This window comes from Hyaena hyaena, unplaced genomic scaffold, assembly GCF_003009895.1.
Source record: "Hyaena hyaena isolate Hyena2069 unplaced genomic scaffold, ASM300989v1 scaffold_373, whole genome shotgun sequence".
In the NCBI taxonomy this organism is placed as follows: Eukaryota; Metazoa; Chordata; class Mammalia; order Carnivora; family Hyaenidae; genus Hyaena; species Hyaena hyaena.
In genome coordinates this window covers 1,274,295-1,299,329 of record NW_024081005.1, presented here as the reverse complement: position 1 = coordinate 1,299,329, position 25,035 = coordinate 1,274,295, and the positions used below count along the sequence as shown (strand labels likewise).

General features: G+C 37.8%; 1 protein-coding gene across 8 annotated transcripts in view; it reads right to left on the bottom strand.

The window, feature by feature from the left end:
* Nucleotides 1-3,220: 3,220 nt before the first annotated feature.
* PTPN13 (protein tyrosine phosphatase non-receptor type 13) overlaps nucleotides 3,221-25,035 on the bottom strand; it is a 201,843-nt gene continuing 180,028 nt past the window's right edge. For 7 of the 8 annotated variants that reach the window (XM_039250548.1, XM_039250549.1, XM_039250550.1 and 4 more), the window contains 10 exons: nucleotides 24,229-24,366; nucleotides 24,036-24,127; nucleotides 18,826-18,881; nucleotides 16,113-16,219; nucleotides 14,443-14,591; nucleotides 12,324-12,414; nucleotides 9,390-9,727; nucleotides 8,149-8,364; nucleotides 6,666-6,728; nucleotides 3,221-3,908 (listed from right to left, as the gene is read on the bottom strand). In XM_039250548.1, the coding sequence (XP_039106479.1) occupies nucleotides 3,813-3,908; nucleotides 6,666-6,728; nucleotides 8,149-8,364; nucleotides 9,390-9,727; nucleotides 12,324-12,414; nucleotides 14,443-14,591; nucleotides 16,113-16,219; nucleotides 18,826-18,881; nucleotides 24,036-24,127; nucleotides 24,229-24,366 (1,346 nt within the window). In that variant the 3' untranslated portion in view covers nucleotides 3,221-3,812. The remainder of the gene's footprint in view (nucleotides 3,909-6,665; nucleotides 6,729-8,148; nucleotides 8,365-9,389; nucleotides 9,728-12,323; nucleotides 12,415-14,442; nucleotides 14,592-16,112; nucleotides 16,220-18,825; nucleotides 18,882-24,035; nucleotides 24,128-24,228; nucleotides 24,367-25,035) is intronic. The other variant, XM_039250552.1, reaches the window with a different exon arrangement.

Sequence of the window (25,035 nt, the reverse complement as noted above, 5' to 3'; positions counted from 1 at the left end):
GAATTGTAAGGTCATGATGTGAGCCGAAACCAAAAGTCAGACACTCAATTGACAGAGTCATCCAGGCACCCCTTGAATTTGTTTTCTTAAGGAAAGAAATCTCTGATTTACAGAAGCTTGTTTGGCTAGCTTTTGACAACTTGTAGTCAAATGCAATTCCAAGTTAGTATGTTACATTTGCACTGCCATTTATGTTGGCTTTAAAATATTATGCAGGTCAATGCATAATTTGTTACATTTATCTCCACCATAACAAAGAACCTCAAATATTTCTGAATTATGTAAAATGGAAACATATTCTCTGTCTCCCATCCAAGTACTAACCAGGCTCCACCCTGCTTAGCTTCCAAGATCAGACAAGATCGGGCACGCTCAGGATGGTATGGCCATAGACTCACTGTCAAGGTATCTATCACCAGAGGAAAGCATTGGTGAACTGTTCTTTTAATTTCTTGAATCTATCAGATTGCATTTAGACAACTAGTCATTAAAGTTTTACACTTATTTATTTTTGAGAGACAGAAGGAGATAGAGCACAAGTGGGGGAGGGGCAGGGAGAGCAGGAGACCCAGAATCCGAAACAGGATCCAGGCTCTGAACTGTCAGCACAGAGCCTGATGCAGGGCTCGAGCTCACAAACTGTGAGATCGTGACCTGAACTAAAGTCGGACCTTAACTGACTGAGCCACCCAGGCACCCTGATAACTAGTCATTTTAAAAGCAAGAATCTAGCAGGCTATTTGGAACCATAGATGTGAACACCTGAATTTTCTCAACAGCCATTTTTCTCCTTTGAACATAATTCAGAAATACTTTTATTAATGACATTTACTGAAGTTTTGATTTGGGGATAAATGCTTTTTTTTTTTTTTTTCTGTTTATTCATTCTGAGAGACAGCACAAGTAGGGGAGGGGCAAAGAGAGGGGGAGAGAGAGAATCCCAAGCAGGCTCCACGCTGCCAGCACAGAGCCTGATGTGGGGCTCAAACCCACAAAGCCGTGAGATGATGACCTGAGCTGAAACCAAAAGTCAGAAGTTTAACCGATGGAGCCACCCAGGTACCCCAGATAAATGCTGTTTCCAATCTAGCAATGCTTAACACTATACTTAAAATACCATTCTTTTTAAAAAAAGTTTAGTTTTTCTTATTTTAGAGAGAGAAGGAGAGTACAAGAACAGAGGAGGGACAAAGACAGAGGGGAGAATCTTAAGCAGGCTCTGTGCTCAGCACATAGTCTGATATAGGGATTAATCTCAATACCCTGGGATCACGACGGGAGCTGAAATCAAGAATTGGATGCTTAACCGAGTCACCCAGGCACCCCAAGATACCATTCTCTGACAACATACTACTTTAGTTTTATTAACAGATTCTGTCACGATTTGTGCTTCCCCTTCTGTAGCATAGAGTTATCATGGGGAACGGCTGTTTGGCCAATTGTTTACGAGCTCCCTTGTGCTCAGGGGCAGCGTTTGGCCAATTCTTGCCGATGGAATGAGTGGCAATGATGGGCTTTGCTTCTAGGCCTGCCCAGCTCATAAAGCCCCACATAGGTGTCCTCTATATAGAGCTCCTTCCCCTTTCTGGCTGGGGGAATGGAGACAATTCCCAGGATGACCTTGGAAGTTGTGTGTTGACTACAGAACCTCCATCAGCCTGGATTACTGAACACTGGAGAAAACTATCTTGCGTAGCTGTTCACCTGCCCAGAACAGTTAGGTAAATGAGAAGCAAGCTTCTATTATGAGCCATTATGTTCTGGTGTATATTTCATATTACTTGGCTATCTAATGTGTGTTAAGAGCCAAGCTGTGTTTATTCATTCGATGTCTGAGTGCCTCCGTGTGTCACTCTGGCTCTGTGGCCTTGCCATGCTTCCTAACCAGAGTGGCCCTAGCAAAGGTCTTCTTCCATTCCGTGGCAGCGGAGCCAGGTCCCAGATGAAGGCAGTAACATGTTTACTATAATGAAGTTTCCATTCAGGGCTTGGAAACTGAAACCACATTTTCTTGCCACAGTTTCCATTTCCTAGCTACATTCTTTCCAGAAAAGGATCCTTCTTCAGCTTTCTGCTCTCCCATCTCTGTTGACTTCAGATGACAGCTAATCATCTCCAGCTGTACTGGCTCCCAGAGCCCTGCTGGCCTGGTTTCCTGTGCTTATGACAGGAAAACAAGGCCCCAGGATTCCAACTCACTCAGAATAGAGGTTTCCAAATATCTTTTAAAGCAATAGAAACCCTTTTCCCCAAATGAAATCTTCAGTGACAATGCAAGCTATAAAACTTTTTTTTTTTTTTTTTAAAGTTTATTATTTTGAAGGAGAGAGAGAATCCCAAGCAGGCTCCATGTTGTTAGTGCAGAGCCTGATGCGGGGCTTGATCTCACCAACTGTGAGATCATGGTGAGATCATGACCTCAGGCCTAAACCAAGAGTCTGATGCTCAACTGACTGAGCCACCCAGGCGCCCCTATAAAAACTGCTCTGATTGAGGTAGGAATGGTGGCAGCCATGCCTCTGTTGCCAGATTTGTAACTACTTCTGACCAGGTGGGGAGTCATCTGTATCACTGTGGGACTCTGCAGCTCCTGATGTCTTCTGCCCTCAAACAGCCTTAGATGCTCAGGATTAGTTTCCATCCGATCGTTGCACTTGGGTAAGATCAGAAATTCAAGTTTACTAGTTCAGAACTGGTTGGCCCCACGAGGATGAACTGCGCAGTGCCCCAGGTTTTGAGATGGCGTCACTCATGGCTGAGTGAAAACTGCTGACAGATTAGGGCTGAGGGATGCGCGGTCAGAACTGAGAATCAGGAGCAGGCTCTTTGAGGCAGATCTCTTTCCCTTCAGGCAGAACCAAATATAACCTCCCAGGAAATGTGATATTGTTTTCCTTGATTACCCCTTGTCAGCTTGTATATTCTGAGTTTTACCACAATTAGAACTTGAAAGTATTCTGATTGATGTATGAGGCTCAGTAGGCTGGCACCACTCACAGGGAGGCGGAAGGAAGGGAGACTGAAATGTCTCAGCTACTGTCGGTCGGGATGTGACCCTCACGTCAGACCCTGATGAAGATCTAGCAGGATTTCTAACCCCTCTTGGTCCCTGTGGCCGGCACGACTGGGGCCACTTGGGGAGATGGGAAGTTGGGGTCCGGAAGTTCGTGTCTCCCCAGTGAAAATGTTGAATTCGTCTGCACCCACTTTGGCTTGCTCATATTTTTAAGATGTCTTTTTATTTACAGAGTGAGATGAAGCATAACAGATAATGCAGTTACAAATGTACTCCGTTTTCATGAAAAAGTATATAAATATATTACAGGAAATTCTATATAGTAAACATTAGAAACTGATACAGTAAACATTTGCTACGTTTTTCTATTCCAATATTACTGTCATTTAAAGCTTAAATACTGGTTTCAAGTATCCCCTATAAAATAACTCTATTAAAATACTGGAAAAGAATTTTGCTATAAACAAGATTGGTGCATTAAAAATAGACTCGGTGTGTCCCTGTAACAATGTTAACTATAATCAAATGCTGCCTTAATAATCCCTAAGATCTGCATTGTTCAGTTAGTGTTTAAAATTTTTAAATTATCATCACAGGTTAAAAGTAGCTGTAAAAATACAGCATTTCACCATTATTTGTTGTTATGAAGACTGCCCCTCTAAGGTAGAGGAGAATAAATGTAATAATATGGTACTGACTTGCTGCCCTGTGATCATTATCTTAACCAGAGAGTGGGAATATCTGTTGGACGTTGGGAGAGAGATGAAGAAGCATCCAGAAGGCTGTTCTTTTCATGTTATTTCAGAAGCTGTGGCTGTTCTTTTTGCTCTTCTTTCACTTGAAGACGTGTCAGCACATAGAGGATGACTTGATAGCAGAAAATATATTGATCCTATGGCCAAAAAAAAAAAGACTCTAGATTTATAATGTGAAATATATATTACACATAATATATATGTGTATATATATATACATATATTACACATAATATATATGTGTATATATATATACATATATTACACATAATATATATGTGTATATATATATACATATATATGTATATAAATATAATGAGTAATTTTGGAAATATGGAGAATTTTGTTATAATTACTGTAAGACGTAGGATATAGAAATGTGCAGTATCATTAAAATTATAAGAAACTGAAACCAGATTGACAAAATGAGGAGGGGAAAAGCCTTGGGGGCGGGTGGGTGGAATATCCCAGATCCTAACTGAAATGGTCTGTGGTAGGCCACTTTTATTTTTTGAGCTTTGGTAATATTTATGATTTGTTTTTATAATGGAAAAATAAACTTCCAACAAAATTTCCTCCAGAGTTTATTGAACTCATCTTGATGTCCTGAAATGTCAAAACCCAAGAAGCTAAACAAAATAATTTTCTTTAAATATCTGGAACAAAAGAATATGGAAATCAAAGTCTTTTGAAAATTAACTCCTTCTTTGGTGAAATTATTCTAATTTCTAAGTTGATGGTGCAGGGATCTGAGTTTTCCTGTTAATACTTTGCAAGGAATTAATGGGTCTGAAGGTAAATAGAAAAAATTCACAATATACTAAAGGAAAGCAATACAACAATTAACTACAGTTGAATCTCATTTAAAGCAGTCATGCCTGTGCACGTGTTTAGACTCAAGAATGTAAGAGCACTGCCTAAAATTTTAACAATTCTGGAGAGTAGGAATACAAGTAACCCTTTTATTTCCTTTCTGCTCATCTGTATTTGAACTTTCCCACATTTTGCACAAGTTCATTCTTGACTTTCTCTCACGCTGCAAACAACCCATTAGCAAAGCTACTTCCCATGATGCCCTCTTCCCCCTATATCCACACCACTCCAGTCTGGGCCCAAGCCTGCCACCTAATGGACCTACCTGCTTCTAACCCTGCAGCCTCCTCCCCAAATCTCGTGTTTTTTAGCACAGTAGCCAGAGAGGCCCTTTAACATGTGAGTCAGATCAGGTCAGTCTGCACCCTGTCACCATTTCCCTCAGAAGAAAGCCCAGGGCTTGGTCGTGTCACTTCCGTTTCCCATCTCAGCCACACCAGCCATGGCCGTCCTTACACACGCAAGAACTGCTCCTGCCTCAGATCTCCACACGGGCGGTTCTGTCTGCTTGAAATGCTCTCACTGTCAGATAGCCAACCGCCTCAACTGCGCTTCCCTCAGATCTTGGCTCCAGTGTCACTTTCTCAGTGCGGCCATCCTATTGAAGATACGTCTCCCAGCCTGCCCACATGCTTCCTCTTTGCCCGGCCCCATTTCTTCTCCCTATAAAGTATTTACTGCTTTCAAAGATCTTAGATAACTTACTTAGTTAATGTGCCTAATATCTGCCTTCCTCCTCACCACCCCATGAGAAGATCTTTGCTATTCTAGAAGGGATCTTTGTTTCATTCACTGATATGCTGCAAGCACCTAGAGGCATGCCTGATCCACAGCAGACACTCAGTAAATAAGTATCTGTTGAATAAGTGAATTTCCTGGGTCTAAATAACTTATACAGATCAGTATGTTCTCTTTTACCTAAAAAATGTGTATATCAGCTTAATATTTAGGGGATTTAACTTGAATTAAAATGTATATGAAGGGAAGACAGGCAAACTTTAATTATGCATTCACTCTCCCCCAAGAGCGCCTTGTCCTAGCTAAGTGACTCTGGCCCACCTGCCTTCTGGCCTTCACATCAATACTGCTGAATCCATCCCTTCTCGGGGAATTTCTGTAGCAAGAATGTTACCTTTAATATCTTTAAGTTGGAAATGGGGAAAGAATGCCACAAATTACATGCTATTTGGTACCATTCCCAATTTTTGCCCCAATACGCCCTCCTGTTCTCTGCAGTGCAGATGCTGCATTTCCTCATTTTTAAAAAAGTAAAAAAAATGTATTTTTAAATTTTTCTAAACATTTATTCATTTTTGAGAGATGGAGAGAGACAGAGCATGAGTCGGGGAGGGGCAGAGAGAGCGGGAGACAGAATCGGAAGGAGGCTCCAGGCTCTGAGCTGTCAGCACAGAGCCTGATGTGGGGTTTGAATTCACAGACCAGACCATGAGATCAACCTGAACTGAAGTTGGATCCTTAACCAAGAAAAATCTGAACCAAGTTGGATCTCAACCCAAGAAAAATCAAGAGTTGGATGCTCAACCAACTAAGCCACTCAGACACTCACTTTTTCTTCATATTAAAAAAAATTAAAAGGCAAAAGTTAAATAAAATATCTTAGAAATATTTTCATTTTTTTCTGAATTAGTCCTCATGTTTAAAAAAAAAGTCCCTCACTACCATAGATGTTTGGTTTTAAGGAATAATGTGAAGGCCTATTAAGAAGAGAAATGGTTTGGGGCACCTGGGTGGCTCAGTTGGTTAAGCGTCCGACTTTGGCTCAGGTCACGATCTCATGGTTTGTGGGTTTGAGCTCCACATTAGGCTCTGTGCTGACAGCTAGCTCAGAGCCTAGAGCCTGTTTCGAATTCTGTATCTCCCTCTCTTTCTGATCCTCGCCTGCTCATGCTGTCTCTCTCTCTCTCTCTCAGAAATGAATTAAAAAAAAACATTAAAAAAATTAAGAAGAGAAATGGTTTAACTAGAATTCTGTAAAGATCCAAATCTTCATTAAAACTCACCTCTGTCTGAACCATGCCGTGTCTTTGCAGCCTCATGCAGCGCACTAGGTCAGAGATGTCAAACTGCCAAAGGAAACAGGGGCCATCCATTAGAGAAAAAATATTACTGAATTTGAACCCCAAAGATTCACAGAAGAAGAACTTCTATAGATTTCTATATCTCATTCTCCTTCCCCTTATAGCAGTTTTGGGAAATTGTTCTGGACAAAATAAGTCAATGGACTGACTCTGCCATCATTTCATAATTTTATGAATTAGGGGAAAATGTTCTATTTGAAAATCCCCAGGAGAAATTCTCTTCCCTCTGGAATTTGACTAATTTCTAATATCACAATTTATTTTATTAAAGAATTTTTAAGTTTATTTATTTATTTTTGAGAGAGTGAGAGAAAGCACAAGTGAGGAAGGGGCAGAGAGAGACAGAATCTGAAACAGGCTCTAGACTCTCAGACAGAGACTGATACAGGGCTCAAACCTACAAACTGTGAGATCATGACCTGAGTTGAAATCGAATGCTTAACTGACTGAGCCACCCAGGTGCCCCAAGAATATGTCTTTTTACATTGTAAATATACTTTCTTTTGTATACATATATATATGTATTTTAAGTAAGCTCTACACTCAATGTGAGGCTTGAACTTATGACTTCAGAAACAAGAGTTGTATGCTCTACCAACTGAATCAGCCAGGCACCCCAGTATTTCAATATTTCTATTCCTAAGTGTGATGGTGACATTGACTTTATCTTATACAAGCCTGTAGAATATAAAGAGTAAAATGCAATAGTGCATAAGGGACTATTGAGCATAGTTAAAACCAGTAAAACAAATATAAATTTGGGGCACCTGGGTGTCTCAGTCGGCTGAGCAACGGACTTCAGCTCAGGTCATGATCTCATGGATTGTGAATTCACGCCCTGTATTGGGCTCATTGCTGTCAGCCTGTCAGCACTGGGCCCGCTTCAGATCCTCTGTCTCCCTCTCTCTGCCCCTCCCCTGCTTGCGCTCTCCCAAAAAATATAAAACAACAACAACAACAAAAGTCATATATAAATTTGAAGTATTATTTCTTCTTGATTATGGTCTGCTAGTTTTGAACAACATTTACCAAACTATTATTTGATGTAGTAAGAAAATTAAGGCAAATTTAGAAACCGTTAAGTAAAAAGTTCCAAGATTATAGCACACTATTAAAAATTAGATTCTACTGTTAATTCTGATCAAATGCTAGTTCAGCCTATAACTTTTTTTTTTTTTTTCAGAGAGAGACAGAGCGAACACAAGTTGGGGAAAGACAGAGGGAAAAGGAGAGAGACAGAATCATAAGTAGACTCCACACCCAGTGCAGAGCCTGACGTGGGGTTCGATCTTATGACCATGAAATCAGGACTGTGAGATCATGACCTGAGCCAAAATCAAGAGTCAGACGCTTAACATACTGAGCCACTCAAGTGCCCCTAGTTCAGTCTGTATCTCGTACTCACATCAAGATCTTGACTGATTAATCCTAAAACCACATCTATGCATATCAGGGTCCCTGAGCGTCCAATGCCAGCGCTGCAGTGTGTGATGATTGGGCCCGATCTGTGAACTTGTCTCATGTAAGAGATAAAAGTGAGCAAGTCATCTGGTTGAGAAGGTGTATCGTGGTCTGGCCAGGCAGTGAAATTCAGATGAGAAATATGTCGCGTCTCTCCTGTCTGAAAATGTACAACAAAAGAAATAGATAAAGGCATCCTGTATTGTTCACACATAAGTTTTAATTCTTTGTAATATACTGTCTTTTCAGATTTTGACTTGTCTATTGGATCAGATGAAAGGAAAGGTGAAAGAGACAAAAAGGCTGTATCGAATAACACATGGAGGGTCTTTATCAAGGAGGCTGCTAAATCTATATTTTAAATACTGGTAAAAAACCACTTTTTGGAAATCCTGAAAGCAATTACATTTTGATATGAATAACAACGTTTTCTAAATGGTTGTTTTCCACTTTTAACTCACTCTAGATAAAAGCCAAAGTCATTGTAATGGTTTAAATGCTTTCCATGATTTGGCCCAGCTACTCTCAGACCTAACCTGTTTCTTGTGGCCACAGAGACTTCTTTGCAGTTCTTTAAAAACACTAAGGCACAGTTCAAGCTTAGGGCCTTTGCACTTGCTCTTTCTTACTGAAATTCCTCCTCCCCCATTCCTATGGCTCGGTCAACTCCTTTAGGGTTTTTTCCCCAGCACCATCATCACTAGTATTTCCTCATAAGGTCAGGGGTTTCTTTTTGTCTGTGTGCTAATTAGATCATTTAAGGAATACTGAACAATTGTGCTGGCATAAGTAATGGATAGGTAGTATAAGTGAATGAGGTATAATCTTTAATTCTTTATAAAATCACATCAAAAACCATGAAGGAAATCCTTAGGCTATGTTAACATGCCTTCAATAGAAGCAAGTCAAACTCTAGTAGGATTACAGTTGAATGAAGGATGGTTACCTTAAAAGTCCTGTGTTCTCAGTTGCATGCTATTACAGTACATACTGGAGGAAACAGCTTGGTAGAGGTCTTAAGTTTATATTAAATACAAAATAATGGATGACATTAGTGATGCTGAAATGGGAACCCAGAAGTTGCTGGCTTTGAGTGAGGAATACACTGATGCTACCAAGGAACGCATCCAGGCCTGCATTCCAAGGAGATAAGTCTGGGGAGATGGAAGGATTTAATTCGCTTACCTGAATATCTTCCAGGGTCATTGCCCTGACTACAAAGCCCTTCAGCTGCTGCATTCTCACAAGACCCAGCCGAAGCCTGTCACTGACCATTGTCGTTTTGCCCAGGATGTTGGGCCAATAGCGCTGGCATTTGATTTTTTCCCCTTCTACTTCTTGGGTCATCATGGCTATCACTGTAGATTTTTGTTCCCAAATCATCTGCCAGAAATCTCCGACGGTTGTAGGGAGAGGTCCTTGGCAGGCAATGTAAACGAACTCTTCTTTTCCCACTGGTATCTTAATGAAGCTGGCATTGATATATCCACCGTCATCTCCCAGAGGCACTCTTGTAGTGTCATCTGTGAATTTCCCACCACAAAGCAGAGCCATCTGTACCATGCATTTTTCTTTCTTTTTTCCTCCCTCCCTCCCTTCCAAGTTTATTTATTTTGAGAGAGACAGCAAGTGTCAGAGCACACAAGTGGGGGATGGGCAGAGAGAGAGGGAATCCCAAGCAGGGTTCACGCTATCCACACAGAGCTCGATGCAGGGCTTAAACTCACCAACTGTGAGCTCATGACCTGAGCCGAATTCAATAATCAGATGCTTAACTGACTGAGCCACTCTATGTATTTTTTTAAAGAATTTGTTCCATTTATTTTAAAGTTTTTAAATTTATTTTACAAGAGACAGAGAGACTCTGTATGCTTGCAAGCTCGAGTGGGAGAAGGGCAGAAAGAGGGGAGAGTGAATCCCAAGTTGGCTCTATACTGTCTGCTTAGAGCTCAACATGGGCTCGACCTCACCAACTGTAATATCACGAGTCCAATGCTTAACTGACTGAGCCTCCCAGGCATCCCTGTATCATACATTTTTAAATAACAGCCTTATAAACAGGGTCACCCAAAGATTATGAGAAATTCCTTAGAACCATAAATGAAATCATAAACACATTTTATTGAAAGCATATTTTCAAATTATAGTATAGCCAAATAATTTTATATTTACTTATTTCACTCATTATATCTAAGATGTCAACTCAATGAGTTTGACAATTTGATATTATTTACATGGATTTGGCTGAAAAATTAAAATTTATAAATTAATTAATACATTTAGAATTTCTTAACAAGTTCCTAGAGAAACAAACTTAACTTTGCTATTTCTTATCCATCTTTAACTTAATGATAACAATAATACTAAATTTAATGAATGACAATGCCAAAAGATTGTTTCATAAAACAAAAATTAATATTATAGTAAATTTATTAAAATACTTATTACATGTATAATTGGCATAATTACCTCTTGTTCATCTAATTAAATTATATTCTTTTAAATCAGCAGCCAATTATAAACACAATAAATAAAAAGGTAGCTCACTTTATTCTCCAGGTATATAGGCTCTTGTCTTTGTCTGATTGTCATTTCATAGTCAGAATATAAATTTTCAAACCAGTGAAAAGTATATGTAAGCCATCTTATCCAAGATAATTAATCTGTATGTACTTATACATCAGAAGCCATTTCTACTTAAAACAGCTATAAATTTAACTGGTAATTTCTAGGATTATCAATAATGACTTTACTAATAGGTTTCAAAAGCCCCCATCAATTGCTCTTCTATTACTTGACTTCTATGTCATAGCTCATGGCAATAAATCTGCTCAGTAGTTTTAGATTTATGGCTTATCCCATTTTGATTTTGATATACTGGTCTGGCCATTTTTTTTCCCTTTTTTCCTGAAATAATTCCCACCTACTTATACTGAACCATTATCGATTTCATATTTATTTATTTGCTTGTTTATTTACTTAAGTTTATTTTGAGAGAGAGCATGTGCACACATTGAGTGTGGGAGATGCAGAGAGAAAGGGAGAGAGAGAATCCTAAGTAGGCTCCACCCTGTCAGCGCAGAGCCTGACGAGGGGCGGGGCTCGATCCCGCACACAATGAAATCATGACCTGTAAATCAAGAGTCGATGCCCAACTGACTGAGCCACCCAGGCACCCCTCAATTTAATTTTTAAAATGTTAGATTCACTTTTCAAGGACGTTTTCCGAAATAAATTTTATATCTTCTGTTTTGGTTGAAAAAATTCAGTTGCATTATTGCATCATTTGTCACTATTGGTTTTGTGATGGGTCTTTGAATTTATGATTTCCTTAAGGGTAGGATCACTGTATCATGTGTGGTGGAATCCAATGTGCTCATATATAGAAATGTGGCTGATCATTACTATGAGAAGTCGCTAGAGAAAAAAAGTTGCTAGATATTAATATTTTGGCTATATACAGATATAATTTAAAAAACCACATGTTGGTTGGTGGAAAGGGTAAAATGTGTGTAACAAAGGACTGTTTTTTTTAATCTTCTGGTATCTGAAACAGTTCAAACTATAATGCAACCTGGTAGTACCATTGTTGTTACCATCACAGCAACACCAATATATGCCAGAGACATTTCTCTAAACTTAAAATGAGGGGAATAAATAGATGTTGGTATGAAGCATGAAGGAAGCAGGCTCCAGGCTCTGAGCTGTCAGCACAGAGCCTGATGAGGGGCTGGAACTCACAAACTGCGAGATCATGACCTCAGCTGAAGTCAGACGCTTAACCAACTGAGTCACCCAGGTGCCCCAAGAAGACTTTAAAATTACTGATTTGGCATCACTGATTAGTTTCTAATACTATTCTGTAAAAATTCATACATGTCTGAAGAAACATTTAAGGTTCCTCTGAATGATTTTCAGTATATCATAGATAATTTGAAAAGGAATTCAAATTGTATATCTAGGTATATTTGTTACTTATGTAAATCTCTGAATATGTGTTTGTGTGTGTGTGTGCACACACTTAAGTCAGAAACAGGTAGGGTAAACTAGTATCAAAATTTTAAATCAGTTCAAATTATATTAGACATACATTTGATTTGAAGCCAAATTGGAACTTACAGGGAAGTATATTTTTATATCGGTTCTTTCTTCTGTTTTCCTTAGTTTGCCCAATTAGACACTGATCCAAAGGTTTTAATTCTTGAAGATTCTGCATGTAAAAATGGAAAAAAAGTTAAATTTGTTGAGATAAGCAGTAATTCAGTAATAACTGCAAATACGTTAAATATGCAAGGTGCAAAATTGGCTACTGATCAGGGAAGACTTTGAGTGTTAAGAAATACATATGTCCTGTCAAGATATGCAAGTCTAAAATCCCAATACTAATCTGATAATTGAAATACATTGCTGCAAATATTTTTAACATGTTGTAGTCAGTCAACTAATTTTGTGAGGCTGTACTTTGAATCTTAATTTTACATTTCAGTTTAAAGAGGTCTATAATTATATTTTAGGGGAAAAACAACTTATAATTAAGAACTTTTGCCTAAAAAATGAGCTGGAGCAGAACTTTTTGACAATATTGTCTGTGGGGTCATAGAATAACCTTTATGGTAGAGTTGTGGTTAGACAGTCCTATGTTTTAAGGTCAACTCTTTCTCACTTTTCATGCACTCATTAATCCATCCATCCACCCATCCACCCATCTATCTATCCATTTGATAAATATACATTGGAAATCCCTACTAGATGCATGGCACTGTACTAAATGCTGGGAATGCAGTGGTGAGAAAGAAGACATGATTCTGGCTCTCCTAGAGCTTTCAGACTATTAGGAAAAAGAGGCAGTAAAGAAGTAAACATATTGTGATATATGTGTTCAAGAACTTAACAAGCTGCTGTGTTAGAGAAAAATAAAGATCTACTTTATAAAGGGTTGTGATGACAGGGCTTTGGATGGTGACATTTAAACCTCAAAGAAGAAATCTTTTTGCAAAATGGAGAAGGAGAGTATACCTCAACTACTGTGAGCTTGTTTCCAAATCTATTAATGGGATTTACATTATTGTGAGTATTAAATAGAAAGCATCTGGCACTCTGCAGAAGCTCTCAAGAGAAGGTAGCTGCTTTCATTTCTGTGGCTATGCAAAGCTCAGGAGGTTGGCAAAGCAAGCTTATGGTTTGAGGGAGATGAGCAAGGTAAACCCCAAACCACAGTGGTGCTACATTCTTCTTCTGTCTAGTGGCAAATATGGATGTTGTCAGCAAGATGACATGAGCAAGGGCTCTGAATCATTGCTTCTTTGAACCGAGGGCATATTTCTGGAGCTGTATTAAATTAGAAATATATATACAGTGTATTGATTATGAAGTTTAGTGGATGGTTGGAATTGACACTTAACTTTATTTTTTTTTTTTTTTTTTTTAAAGTTTTTTTTTTTTTTTTTTTTTTTTTTTTTTTACAAATAGTTTATTGTCAAATTAGTTTCTACATAACACTCAGTGCTCATCCCCAAAGTGCCCTCCTTCATGCCCATCCCCCCCTCCCCCCCACATCCATCAGTCCTCAGTTTTTGTCAGCATTCAAGAGTCTCTCATGGTTTGCCTCTCTCCCTTTCCCCCACCATTTCCGCCCTTCTTCTCCCCCTTGGTCCTCCGTCAAGTTCCTCCTAATCCTCCTATACGTGCAAACATATGGTATTTGTCCTTCTCTGCCTGACTTATTTCGCTCAGCATAACACCCTCAAGGTCCATCCATGTTGCTACACATGGCCAGATTTCATTGTTTCTCATTGCCATGTAGTATTCCATGGTATAGATAAACCACATCTTCTTGATCCATTCGTCTGTTGATGGACACTTAGGCTCTTTCCATGTTTTAGCTATTGTGGAGAGTGCTGCTATGAACATTGGGGTACATGTGCTCCTATGCCTCAGCATTTCTGGATCCCTTGGGTAAATTCCTAGCAGACACTTAACTTTAAAAAGAAGCCTCTTCATCACTACTATGAGGCAGGAAGCATAATATTTGGGGAGATTTATCAAGCTCCAAAGCAACTAAAGAGATCTCTTTAAACCAGTACTATTAGGATCCTAATTAGAAAAATTAATTTCCTGCTAGATAGGACAAGATGGCATTTTTATTTGGAAGTAAAGTTGTAAAGTAATGGGCATTTTCAAAATTTCTCCTAACCCTGCATAAAACTTTGGCAAAGAATCATTGGCAGAAACCACTTACCTCCAGCTCCTTAGAAGGAATTCCTTGATCTAACAAACCTCGCAACATTCGAATGACTGATTTCAACCTGGTACCAGTGTATTTACCGGAGGGAAGCACTTTGACAACGGGGACTGCAGCAAGCTCCTCATTTGTCAGAAAGGGATGATCTAATAAGAAGACAGCAGTTGATTTAAAAAAAAACAAAATCCCCACAGAACTGATTTAGCCAATAAGGGAACTGATTTGAGCCTACTCTTACCTCCTCTATTTTTATGAAAGGAAGAGTTTTTAGAATTAATAAGGCAATAGAACAGGTAGGCAGATGCCTACAATCAATATAGGAAAATCTTGGCCATGGCAAGGCCCTTGTCCCCAACTTTTGAAGAAACATCTTACCGACTGTTCAGAAATTCTTTTTTTTTTTGGATTAGGCAATAGTTTCTTTCTTTTTTTTTTTCAAATAGTTTATTGTCAAATTAGTTTCCACATAACACTCAGTGCTCATCCCCACAAGTGCCCTCCTCCATGCCGACTGTTCAGAAATTCTTAAGGCTCTTATGTACTTTCAGTACCTAGAAGGGTTTTTTTTCTTTTCTGGACTTGGATGGCACTATTTTCTTGCTGAGAATGTATCTAGTCCTCTTACTGCTTTGCACTTTAATTAGCTTCCAAACACATAGGGAAAAGATGAAGCGAGATGTTTCAAAGATTCTTTACAATGGGACATTGCACTAGAAACACGGAGGTCTTCTTTAACCACCCACCCTTGGTACTCAGTGCCAGTATCTCCAGCATTTGACAGTTTTTCTCAATACAAATGAAACCTAGGGGTCTTCAGGAGCTTATCAAATAAGTGATATCAGTGTCTTAGAAGAGATATGTATCTAATTTAGTACCTGCTCTATGGAAACTACTTCTGTCAGAAAGCAACTATTATCCTGGAAAAAATTAGGAGAGAGTTCTTGCTATAGTCTGCACAAGTGTAGCTTTGCAGATATACCTGTAAATTAGTTGATTAAAGCATTCTGATGACAGGTACTACGTAGATAACAATAATGCCAGGCTCTGTGGGGCATACGGAGCTGTACCGTACCTCAGGAAATGCAACATCTGGCGGGGCGAAGGCTAGTTTTATTCATTCCTCAAAAGTAATTGTAAACTTTTACAAAACCGTATCTTTCGTTGCATTAGTGTAACATTGCCTTCTATTAAAAAAGAGAAATGCAACACTGGATAGATCTTCATTTCTCCACTGGCTCAGTTACAGAGTCACAGAGACAGTAACAGGCCAGAGCAACTAACTCTCACTTTTAAAAAATGAGGCTATGATTCAAGGGTAATAATTTTCCTTCTTTGAGCTATTCTACCTGTTTTATAATAAATAAAATGCACTCCTTGACTTCTCATTCCATATTGGCAAAATGTGACTTTGTGTTTCCAATTATTTATTATCTACACTATCTGTGTGTTTTACTTCAAGCCACTGAGAATTTTAGCCTCCAGCTGTGCAAATACCTATTTAGAGAACTGAATGCTGATGTTTTCCTATGTGATTTCACTTTATGTATAGAACCAAATAATGTATGCATATAGAGAATCCGCATATCTCTGTTATTCTGAAAACTAATTTTCAAACACTTTTTTTATCCATTACTTTTGATGAAAACAGTGGCTTATAAAATTCTTGCCTGTATCGGAATCCTCATGATTTGTTGTTTCCATTGGCAGTTCGTTACTTCCCAAGGCCACTTCACTGTCACCATCAGTCTTTCTTTCTTGTGGCTTTTGAATCAAGCTATGACAACAAAACATGTTTGTAATATTTTCTTCAGTTTTGTACCCCAAATAGATTTAAGTATTATATCCCTGAGGGGCACCTTGGTGGCTGAGTGGGTTAGGTGTCTGAGTCTTGGTTTTGGCTCAGGTCATGATATCATGGTGTGTGGGATTGAGCCCCACATTGGGCTCTGTGCTGACAGTGCAGAGTCTGGTTGGGACTGTCTCCTTCTCTCTCTCTCTCTCTCTCTTTCTCTCTCTGCCCCTCCCCCACTCATGTGTGCATGCATGCTCTCTCAAAAAAAAAATCCTTGAACTTATTTCCTGTACAATTATGATATTTAAAAACAGTTCATCTGATTTGAAAAACCCGAGCCTACAATTCCTAAGATTTATTGGTAGATATAAATTAAACTGAACTACAGAATTATTTAATATAGTCTAAAATTTGTTTTTAAACAAATCCTGTCTTTGGATGTTAGATTGAAGGAGTCCCTTGGAGTTAGAAAAAGTGGTTTTCTGCCTGCCCCCTTCAACATGGATAACCGATTACAATTGTGTCAGTAGAGCTCTCTGTCTTTTTAACAGCTACCTACTATTATTGTACCGTATGGATATACCTTAATTTATTTATAGAAGTCTCTGTTGATGCACATCTGTCTTTTGCTACAAGTAGAGGCTGGAAGGACACTTAGGTAATGGAAAAAAACACAGTACAAGTTCCCAGTATTCTAGGGGTACACAGTAGTTGCCATCTCCCTGGTAAGGTGGATGGTTAGAAAAGAGAATCTAGGCAGGACTAATATTTAGCAATGAGAAGAAAAAGGGCAACATAAAGGCTGAATACATTTTTTCACTTTCTGATCTTCAGGGGGAACAAAGCAGAGTACATCTGTCTGATGACATTAGTTCAGACCATTAAAACAAGACATGCATAATAACTGGGCAGCAATTATGGTGCTTTTATGGGGGATGTTTTCCTCTGTACCAGATAATTGTGGGTTACAACTAACATTTTATTTGCAAGTTCTGCATCTATGAGGTTGCTTTTGTCATCCAGTATGTATATTTTGTCTGCAAGGGTATAGTTTGGAGATCCTTCCATCAGGCATTCCCTTCTTTCTCATTCCTTTGATTAATTGCTTTAGTGTTTCATGGGTGCTTGTAGGAGTACACCCTATTTTGTGTAATTATTTTTTTATAAGTACAAACGATGTTGCAATTGCGTTTTTGTAGACATGTCTTTGCACACACATGATAGTGGGAGCCATTCTTAGAAATAAAATTGCTAGATTGAAGGTTATATACTACAGTTCTTTGAATCTATGATACTCATTGTTTTAAGATGCACTATTATTTTGTTCACATTAAGAAACACTATTGAATACTGTAAGACCCTTCATGATTTCTGAGATGTTAAAATAAAAAGAAAGTGTATCCAAGAATTAGTAACAGGTAGATAAAATTTATATGTTAATAGTGTTTCTAACTGCCATTCAAATAAATTAGATATACTAGCTTACCCCATCTCCTTCCTCCCCTTCCCCTGCCCAACAGGCTAGAGCCTATATCTTTACAATTATTGGCAGCTGGCCCAGATATTTACTAGTCTTTTAATTTAAACTGTATGCATTTCTATATTAATAATATGTACCCCTTTGACTAACTTTACTTAGTGAAAAAGTCATTGTCAATTTCATTTCCTAGGAAAATGCAATTAACTTACTTTCAGTGTTAGGTTATCATCTAATATGGAGTAAAATTTATTTTGTACAATAAGTTTGCTGGCAAACAATATATGTAGCTTTTAAAACACTAAACAATGTATCAGGAAAAATCTGATTTTGTATTAGAAACTGTTTTCAAACAGAAAAATTTGTAAAATACAGAAAAACAGAAAAACAGGAAAAAAGTATCAGAAAAAAAAAAGTATAATCCTACTAAAAGATAATCACTATCCTCATTGTTGGCCCATTCCCTTTTAGACCTTTCTTTCATTTTTTCCCCATGGTCAAGGATACTGATTTCTGGAGGAATGTTATAACAAACACACTGTCACATGCCACTAGAAGCCCCTTATAACAGTATTTTAAAAACATTCTTGACATTCAACCATAGGTCCATAATTTAGTCAACCATTCTCATTTCATTGGAAAAGAATAAATTAATTTCAAAAGTAACATCTAAATGAAAATCTTCAGAGGACTTCGGGTTTTTTTTTTGTTTTTTTTTAAGATTTTATTTTTTAGGTAATCTGTACACCCATTGTAGGATTTGAACTCATGACCCTGAGATCAAGAGTCACATGCTCCACCAACTGAGCCAGCCAGGCGCCCCCACCTCAGAGCACTTCTAAAAAGCAATGGAATTGTTATAAATACTTTAATTTTTTAAATGTTTATTTTTGAGAGAGGGGGAGAGCACGTGCAAGTGGGGGAGGGGCAGAAAGAGAGGGAGACACAGAATCTGAAGAAGGCTCCAGGCTCTGAGCTGTCAGTACAGAGACTGATGTGGGACTTGAACTCACAAGCTGTGAGATCATGACCTGAGCTGAAGTCGGACACTTAACTAACTGAGCTACCCAGGTGCCCCTGTTAGAAATACTTTAAAAGGTTATTTTCTTACCTTTCACTTTTTACTTTTTCTTCATAATATTCTTCACAGCCATTCATTTTGATAGACTACAATAAAGAGAAATACAAATTACATTAGCTCATTGTAAAAAAAAATCAATCTCAATGTTCAATTTTTTTGTTATTTCCTATATTTACTGTCATGTCCAACTTCCTATAACAAACACACATATGACATTCAGTTAATGTCAAACTGTGGCTAAGGCATCTTCAGTGGCCCAAGAGTTTTTGCTGGTCCCACTTACTGATCTTCACACTCATCTTGGCTTTTATTTCCTTTTTTCATTAAAAAAGTTTTTTTAATGCTTGTTTGTTTTTGGGAGAGAGAGAATGAGTGGGGCAGGGTCAGAGAGAGAGGGAGTCACAGAATCTGAAGCAGGCTCCAGGCTCTGATCTGTCAGTACAGAGCCAGATGCAGGGCGCGAACTCATGAGTCACGAGATTATGACCTGAGCTGAAGTCAGATGCTCTACCAACTAAGACACCCAGGTGCCCCTTGGCTTTTCATTTCTCATAAGGGATATTAATGGTGCAGAGGTAAGGAGAAGACAAGAAGAATAGCTGAAGTATGATTACTTAGATATACATATTTAGTAAATATTTTTACACTACTTCAATTTTAAAATCTGAAAATGGGTTCTCTAGAAAAATCTTAGTAATTTTCAATGTGTTAAATTACCTTGTCCTTTTATTATTTTAATAATAAAAATTATTATTTTTATAATATATATTATATTATGAGTCCTTCCATGGCGAGTAAAATCATATGGTATTTGTCTTTAACTTATTTCACTTGGCATAATACTCTCTAGCTCCATGTATATCCTTATAAATGGCAACATTTCATCCTTTTTATGGCTGAGTAATATTCCATTGTGTGTGTGTATACACACACACACACACACACACACACACACATACACACACTTCTTCTTTATCCATTCATCAGTCAGTGGACATTTGGGCCCTTTTCATAATTTGGCTATTGTAGATAATGCTGCTATAAAGATAGGGGTGCAGGTATCCTTTCAAATTAGTATTTTTATGTCTTAGGTTTAATTACCCAGTAATTCAATTGCTGGGTCATAGGGTATTTCTATTTTTTTTTTTTTAACATTTATTTATTTTTGAAGAGGAGGCAGATGTAGCACTGCCTCAAGGAAAAGACTTAAAATTTTTATCATGGCCAGTCCATCTGAAGGTTAGTTTGTTATCCTATTGCTCAAAGAATTCAGATCCAACAAATTGAAGAGTAGAGATATCTCCTGGATCCCAAGACCAAACTATATCATTTGTAGTGTGCCTTGTCAAATGAAAATATGGGATATCTTGTTTAAAAATTAAGAATTTCAAGATGATGATGGCATATCACATGAGGAGCTTTTCTAAGCATAGGGCTGTGTGACTACATTGGTCAAATGCCCATAAAGCCAGGATCCTACAGTCAAGCGTGATTATGTTATAGGTGATGGAAAGCCACTGCAAGTTTCTATTGTTTTTTGATTAATAATCAGAATTAGAAATAACATAGGAAGTATGCTGATGTATTTCAGCACAATCATGTCATGTCTTTGGAGACTATGCCTTTCTTCTCTTCATCTTAGCTCTTTTGAGGGGATGTGTTTCTCTCTCTCTCAGTAAAGTTGCCTGTCTAGAGGTGTAGAAAGACCAAATTCCTTGGCATGACATCTAAGTCACTTGCTAAACTCACCCCTCCCTATCTCTTCAGTCTTAGCTTTCAAAATACCATGACACCCTACTTGCAATGATTTAGTGCCCTGAGTGTCCCAGGCTGATCCAGAGCTTCAGATCTTTGCTAAGCAGCTCCTCTGTATGGAATGCTCTTTCCCACTGCATCTCACTTACCAAAAACCTTTAAAATGCTAATTCTTGGGGCACCTAGGTAGCTCAGTAGGCTATGCTTCCAACTCTGGCTCAGGTCATGATCTCACAGTTCATGGGTTCGAGCCCCACATCTGGCTCTGTGCTGACTGTGCAGAACCTGGAGCATGTCCCTCCCTCGTTTCTGTTCTCTCTCAATAATAAACATTAAAAATTTAATAAATAAAATGCTAATTCTCTACAAAGGCTTAATAACCACACCCATCTACTCCTGTATAGTCCCTCTTATTCCACAATACTTTATAACATTCTCTGAACTCCATATAATAAACATTTATCAGGACATGTTTTTACTATAGCTTTAAAAATTACTTATATACATTGCACAGCTCCCAAGTGGACTACTAGACTATGCAAGCAAATTGAGGACAGAAATTCTGATGTACCTTCTTACCTGTTATCCTCAGCTTAATCAGTGTCAAACGAATTCAGCAATAGCTAAGTGAATAGTTCTGAAATTTTAAATGACGATTTACACTATGTATATGACTGGCATTCATTCCTTCATTCATAAATAAAGCTCAGACATTGGCCTGAAGTACTTCTTTAAGAGGTAGTTAAGTGTAGAGTGACAAGTTACAAGACAGTGACAAATGACTGTGTATGATACTATACTCTTTATAATATCATGATTAGTAGCTAAACTTTTGACTAATGAGAAAACTTGCAGGGTTAAAACTTTCAGCGTTGTACATACAATCCAAGTAATTTCCCTACTGGGTATTTACACAAAGAAAACAAAAACACAAATTCGATGTTTATTGCAGCTTTTCTTTTCTTTCTTTCTTTTTTTTTTTTTTTTGGTAATCTCTGCACGCTCTGTGGGTCTTGCATGGCCCTGAGATCAAGAGTTGCATGTTCTACCAACTGAGCCAAGCAAGCACCCCTACTGCAGCATTATTTACATCAGCCAAGATATGGAACCAATTCAAGTAGATAAATAAAGAAGATATAGTATATATATAGTATATATTATAGTAATCATAATGGAATATCACTCAACCATAAGAAAGAATGAGATCTTGCCATTTGTAACAACATGGATGGACTTAGGGTTATTATGCTAAAAGAAGTAAGTCAGAGAAAGACAAATACCATATAATTTCACTTAGATGTGAAATCTAAAAAATAAATAGACAAACAAATTACAGAAACAGACTCACAAATTCAGAGAACAAACGTGGTTGGCAGAGGGGATGGGGTGGTGGGATAGGTGAAATAAGTGAAGGGGATTAAGAAATACAAACTTTATAAAATAAATGTCATGGGGCACCTGACTGGCTCAATTGGTGGAGCATGTGACTCTTGATCTTAGGGTTGTGAATTCAAACCCCATTCTGGGCGTGGAGCTACCTAAAATAAATAAATTAATTTAAAAAAATAGCACAGGAAAGAGAATCAATAACACTGTCATCACTTTGACAGATGACAGGTGACAAGCTACACTTACTGTGGTAAGCACTGCATAATGTATGGAATTGTCAAATCACTATGTAGCATAACTGAAGGTAATAGAGCACTGCATTTCAACTACACTTCAATAATAAAAGTTTAAAAAAAAACACGAAAAAATCTTCCAGGGTCGTAGAACACACTGTCATGAGCCAACTCAGTAAATAATCTACAATTTGTTTACGGTGGTCCCAAAGAAGCATACTTATGAAAAACTAAATATTTTCAGAAATTCTAGGAACTCTGAAAACTACTCAAATGTAGGTAATATTTTAGAAATATAAAATGAAACAAAAAATTTTTCCAGAATACTGGCTTAGTCTTCCTTTGAGCTATGGAGATTAGTCATATTTGTCTTTTATGAATTTGCTTGTAAATATAATTTCCATAGTGATTTGAACACATTTAAAGTTTGATACAAATATAACTTCTTCATGTTTTTATCTCGGCATTTATTTTCTTCCTTTACTGAATTTGTTTTTTTACTTTGTTTTGTTTACTATTAGTCAAAATCTCTTCTGAAGCAGATGTCCCATATATTCAAGTGACAATTTATTAAATCTTAAGGATGGACTGGCCTAAAAGGTTTGGTCTTAAACATCTCGAAATCTCAGGGTGCATATTTGTAGGATCTATCTGCACTTTGGTGGTAGAATTATGTGATATTTACTAATAATTGGTAGGAATATTCTCCCTCCATGAGCCTTAATTTTTAGATTTGTCCTGAACAGTTTTACACCCTAATTTTTCCAAGTGAACTTTAACATCATGTCACCAAGCTGGTCTGTCTCTCATTAAAAAAAAGTTGAAGGAGTACCAAGGTGACTCGGAGAGTTAAGTGTTCGACTGACTCTTGATTTAGGCTCAGGTCAGGATCCCATGGTTCATGGGGTTGACCCCTGCTTTGGGCTCTGCACTGAACTGACAGCGTGAGCCTGCTCGGGATTCTCTCTTTCCTCTCCTCTCTCTGCCCCTCCCTTGGTTACACTCCCCTCCCTTAAGATAAATAAACATTAAAAAAAAAAGTTGAAATGTTTTATGGGACGATATTAATTTATAGGTAATTGTAGGGAGAATTTAAGTTTTGGGTTTTTCTTATTAAGAATAAGAAATGTTTCTCTTTAATACTTTTTTTCTTCTTTGTAGAGCTTTGAAGTTTTCATAATATAGGTCTTGTACATTTGGGTTAAATTATGGCCTATAGCTTTTATTTAACTATTGGGAAGGAAATTTTATTTAATTATATTTTCTAACTGGTTAAAGCATAGACTGTGTTATAGACTGAACTGTGTCCCTCCCAAAATTCAGGTTGAAGCCCTAACCACCAAAATGACTCTGTTTGGAGACAGAGTCTTTACAGAGTTAATTAAGGCTAAATAAGGTCACAAGGATGGGGCTCTAATCCAATAGGATTGGTGTCCTTATAAGAAAAGGAAGACACCAGGGGTACACTGTGAGGACACAGTGAAATGGTGGTCATCTGCAAGCTGAGGAGAGAGGTCTTAACAGAAACCAACTCTGTTGGCATCTTGATCTTGGACTTCCAGCCTCTAGAATTGTGAGAAAATAAATTTGTTTCTTAAGCGCTCCAGTTTGTGGTATTTTGTTGTGGCGGCCCTAGCACACTAGAATAGGCTGCAAATTCAAATGTCTACAGGAAGCAGACAAGTCAACATAAACCTGCAAATGTCAGGGTTGGGGCAGGGGGTGAGCGGTGTTAAAATCAGAAATGGTGGGGTTGGTGGAGGCAGAGATAAGGCCTCAGCAAGAAAGCAAACTAAAAGTAAGGAATACATAATTCTAACAAGACCTAACCTTCTACAGTGTTTATCTAGCTATTATTCTTACCTCTGTAAAATCTTCAGGTAAAGGTGAACCATCACAGTCTGTATCTTCTGCTCTCTTCTCTTCAGATAACTTTCCATTGGTTTTCAATGAACCTGGGGAATAAGTAAATAGGCCAAGTGGAATTAAAATGCTTCCTAGAGGCCTCCTTCTTGTACTCCTTTGTGTACCAACTTATTTATTCTGGTTCATCTACCTGGAACACAGGCATCTCCTGCTGCGCTATTTTGGTTTAAAAGATTCTGGGCTTCCTCATCCACAACATCCAGCAGAGACTGAATAACTTCAGCTTCTTGAGGATCATCATAAATATCATCTTCTTGTACATTAGATTCTTGAAAAACAGTAATTTTACATGAGATTTTACTTTAAAAATAGTGATATGAGAAAGAGACACTATAGCAGGTCTTTCAAATTTCAAGCATCTACTTTGAAAGGCAGCCCGTGATTGGAAAAACAGCTAGAAAAACTAGAAATGGAACCCAGCCATTTGTAGCTCCAGTACTACTCTGGCTGCTGTGACAGAAGATCACACAAATACAGCTTAAAAAGAACAAACCAAAATCTAGGCCTGTGAGTAAATCTTTCCACGAGACATCAATAATCTAATGCTTATTTTCCTAAATTGATTCCAAATTATTAATTCATGAAAAAAAGTCAAACAAAGAAGCTAAGTTTCAAAAATTAAGGATATAATAGTGTAGCCCAAACACGTTCAAGAAAAATTTTCTAAATTCTTAGGTTGCCTTTGAATTGCTGCTTCAGAGGAATATAAGAAACACTATCAAACAAAACCAGCAATCTTTTTATTCATTTAAAAATACTTTTACTATTAGAGATGAGAATGTATACAGGACATTGGTACCATAATGCAGTGAACAATAATTAATTTTACAGTGTTCTTTTATTTCTTTGAACAACAATCCTTCCTTTTTATGCTATAGAAACATGTAAGCCCAATACCTAATATTTCTTTATTACCTAACTATTGGCATTTAGACTA